Consider the following 4305-nt stretch of genomic DNA (forward strand, 5'->3'; position numbering starts at 1 on the left):
AAAAAAAAAAAAAAAAAAAAGAGAGAGAGAAAGAGAGAAACTTCCATTACCAGGAATAGGTTACATTTAATTGAGTTTTTTTGACACTTAAAAGGATTTCATAGACTCATGCAAACATCTCAGGCTATTGTCAAGGCTTATGGCAAGGCCCTATTGTGGAAGACCAGACATGTGTGTCTTGTTGAACCAGAGAAATCGAGCTGGTGCCTACCTAGAGCCTTCACCCCTTACTGACTAGTGTTCAGAGTACTAAAAGGTACTCTGCATGCTACCAGAGAAGAAAAATAAACACCAACCCACTTTCTCCACCTCACTTAAGACCTGCTCCCTCCCATTGGGAACCTGAATCCTTTTGACTCTGCCAGGGGGCCCAGAGAAACCACACACACACCACCACCACCACCACCACCACCACCTACAACAACAACAACAAAACAGCAAACAAACAAACCCCTCCACCTGTACCCTTTCAGGAGCAGGAGCCCTTGCTTGGTTTGTGGCTTGACTCCTATTCACACTCAGGATTGGTTCCGTGTGATGAGGAGCAACTGGACCTCTTCTCCAGCCCCTCCTGCCATCTCAGAGGAATGCACACAGGCAGGGAAATAGTTCCCCCAGGTGAGCATTCCCTCTGCTCCCTGCTGCTCTAAGCAGCCATGGGAGGGAGGAAAGTTCCCATAGACTAAACCTAGAGGAAAAGAGAAATGTCCACTCCTTCCTCTTCCATGATTTATGTCACTTTTAAAACCAATAATCCATATATAATTGGAAAAGCCTACCATTCTCTTAAAAAGCAAAAAGGAATGAACATTCAAGACAAATTTGAGATGACAGTTTCCCTGATTTGAGATGAACTTTCTTCTCACTAAAATTTTAAGGTTGTGGTTGCTTGGGAATTACAGTGAAACAAAGGGAGGGAGGGAGGAAGGGAGGGAGGGAGGGAGGGAGGGAGGGAGGGAGGGAAGGAAGGAAGGAAGGAAGGAAAGAAGGAAGGAAGGAAGGAAGGTAGGAAAGTACAGCCAATCACTCACACACACTGAACCCATATGTACTTCTGTGCCCATTAGGGAATGATGAGCTATCTGGAACCCCACTCCTACCCTAAATAGTTCACTGCAGTCATTGATAAATGAACTGTGGTAGAATGTCACTAAGAGCCCTAAAGGTCACTGAACAATCCACACAGAAGGAATCTGAATCACACCACAAAACGCTGAGAGCTGATTTGCCAAGGAATCACATGGGATGATGAAACATGAATCTAATGAGGTTGATTATTTGCTGAATTAAAAGAAATTTGTAGAACTGAATAGTTAATAAGATCCAAGGCTCTTTTTCAGGTAACACTTAAAACCACCAAGGGGCCTAGGAATATATTATAACTTAGTTGGTGGAATGCCTGCCTAGTGTGTGTGAAGCCCCCAACTTGAGCACCAGATCCTCATAAATTGGATGTGGTGGTGCCTCCTTTCTTTCTAGCATTCAAGAGCCAGACGAAAAAGAATCAAAAGTTCAAGGTCATCATCTGCTACACAGTGAGTTTGTCATCAGCGTGAACTACATGAGAGCTTGTCTCTAAAAACTAAAGTCTATTAACCAGTCAATAAAATCATAGCTGTGCGTGGTAGCTCATACTTGCAATCTCAGCACTCAGTACTCAGGAGGCTGAGGCAGGAGGACTTCCATCAGTTTGGAGCCAGCCTGGGCTACAATATAGTGAACTCCAGGACAGCCTGGGATACAGTCAGACCTTATGTAAAAGAAAAAAAAATTTTATTTGAATATAAATTAATATTATTGCCAAGTGTATCATACATGCCTTTACTCCTAGCACCCAGGAGGCAGAGTCAGGCCACTGGAGTTCTGTGAGTTCACAGTCGGCCTGGTCTATAAAGCTAGTTCCAGGCTACACCACGAGACCCTGTCTTGAACAAAAATGAAAAGCAACAACAATGGAAAACACAAAAAATATTGTTGGCTTAAATTATCTAAAATAATTACTAAGAACAAGATGAATTTTACATTTATTTGATCTTGGTCCAAGAAGTATATTTTATTAAAGGCAAAGTTGCATGACCAGAGTCACCAAAAATGCAAAGCTGCCATCTACTGGTCAATATAGTAACTAACAGCATGGTGAAGCTACACAAGGAGTACTGTGAAGGAAGGATGGAAAAAAAAGAGAGAAATATGGTTATGGAATTTTCTAGGAAACAGAAAAATATATTCTTGTGCAGAGTATATTGCTTATTGTAGAATAAAATGTTATAAAATATTTTTTTCAGTCCCCATGCCTCTTTTCCACAGGAGGAATGAAACATGGTTACCAACCACCATGGTGTATGAATGTGTGTGTGTGTGTGCGCACACACGCGCAGTAGGTTTAGAATCACTCACATTTCAACACATTTTGAAAGAGTTATTTTAATATGCTGTAGTCCACTTCTTTCTAATGTGGTGGTCTAGCTAGGGTATACCAAATGGTCTTTCACACAGCTTTGACTCTTGTGTCCTGTCAGGGAAAAAAAAAAAAAAAACCAAATTGATAGCAACAGCAAGAACAAAGGTTAAGTTGATGTTATTTTCAGTTTTTGTTCTTTTGTTCATAAAAAGACACTGCTATTAATTCATTTCTCACACAAGAATTCGATGCACATTGAAAACAACAGTGTAAGAAGTGTTGTAAACTTCTGACCCATAAAAGGCAGTCGTTCTCAAAATGTGTATCACTACCCCTCTTGCAAGCCACTGTCTCCATTCATATGAAGATACATTATGATTAATAGCGGTAGCAAAATCACAGATATGAAGTTGCAACAAAAATTTTATAATTGGGTGTCACTACAACATGGGGAATGTATTAAAGGGCTGCAGCATTGGGAAGGTTGAGAACCGATGTACAAAAGGGAGGGAGATGAAAAGATATAATTATCACTATTATTTTGCCTTCATCTCACTGAAATTGGCCATGTATGGTATTTTTACCCTTTCCATCAACCAAATCGGAGCACATTTATTGAAAGTTCATTAAAAGCATTGGAACGGCAATGAAAAAAATCCAAGTTTTTGCCTTATGGGATTTATGCATTTTCTGGGCTACTTACACCATGGGGACTTTACCCCTTCCCTTGATTAATTCTGGCAGGCAGAAACAAAGAAGTATTTTCATAAACTTGGAAAAGGGGCTTCAGAGTATCCCAGAAGGAAGCCTTGGAGAAGGTGAAGATATGGGAACCACTGATTGCATTGTAAAAGGATACAACTCCAGCCTCATAGTCTAGAAAAACTCCCACGAGCTGTGGCTTCTCACGCAGGTGAAGGGGAGTAGGGGTGGAAAGTGAGGGCTGCAAGCCCATCCTCTTCACACATCCTGGTGGTCCAGAATCCAAACTCAGGCTCCTTCTTCATGTCAAAGCCCCTTAACACATCCTCTACACAGATTCCCACATCCCAAGAGGTTGCATTCTCAACAGACACTTCGAAGTAATATCTCCCTGAAGTAAATTCCTTATAGCCCAGAACACAGGGCAAAACAGAAAATCTCTTGGTAGAAGCCTCAAGATTCTTGTGGCATTGTCTGTAAGTCACTCGTCTTTGACCTTTAGACAGTGCTGGGTCAGGATGGGCTGTGTCGGGTTCCAGAGTCACACTGACTGTACAATCAGAATTTTGGGATCTAGAAAGACAATACTTTACAAAGAAAACAATCTGTTCAAATCTGGGCATGATTTGAACCTTTAAACCCCAGCTATGCAAACTATGTATAAAATAACATCATGCTTATTGTAGACAACAATGAGCAGAGTTAAATGAGTTCGTGTTTGTCTTGGATGTGGTACATGCCTAATAAGCAGTGGCAACGATACCACCATCAACCCCGGCATCTTGGCTCATTCAGAGACGCCAAAGATTAGAACTGTTTGGAGTCGCTCTTGCTATGCTCTGCTCCAAACCTTCCTGAATTCAGAACTTTTAGAATTTCCGGTACTGATCGTAGAGCATAAAAGAGCCCTTCCCTTTCTGCTCATATTTTATACAAACACTATTTCAAAATAAAGAAAACACAAATAAGCAGAAAACACAAGCAAAATAATCACCAACAGAAAAGAGAAACAAACAAACAACTTTCCCAAACTTTTATTGACAAAAGATTGTGGATTCTGTAATGAGGGACGAGGAGCTATAGGATGTAGCAAGCACTGAGGAACAGAATGGAGCAGGAAGCTTATTCACCGAGATCAGTAGCACTTCATTTTTGTCTTGTATCTCACATGTTCATTCGTTGTCTGAGAAGAGTCCTTGTCT

The 4305-nt window shown here is 41.0% G+C and overlaps 1 protein-coding gene across 1 annotated transcript; it reads right to left on the reverse strand.

Moving 5' to 3' along the window:
• Positions 1-2722: 2722 nt before the first annotated feature.
• On the reverse strand, positions 2723-3901 carry Trim38 (tripartite motif containing 38). The gene is given in 2 exon segments (XM_050142635.1): positions 2723-3335; positions 3337-3901. Coding segments are annotated over 2 exon segments (609 nt in total). The 5' UTR covers positions 3727-3901; the 3' UTR covers positions 2723-3116.
• Positions 3902-4305: the final 404 nt, after the last annotated feature.

This window comes from Alexandromys fortis, unplaced genomic scaffold (assembly GCF_014885135.2).
Source record: "Alexandromys fortis isolate MF-2015 unplaced genomic scaffold, M_Fortis_MF-2015_v1.1 scaffold_5, whole genome shotgun sequence".
Classification (NCBI taxonomy): Eukaryota; Metazoa; Chordata; class Mammalia; order Rodentia; family Cricetidae; genus Alexandromys; species Alexandromys fortis.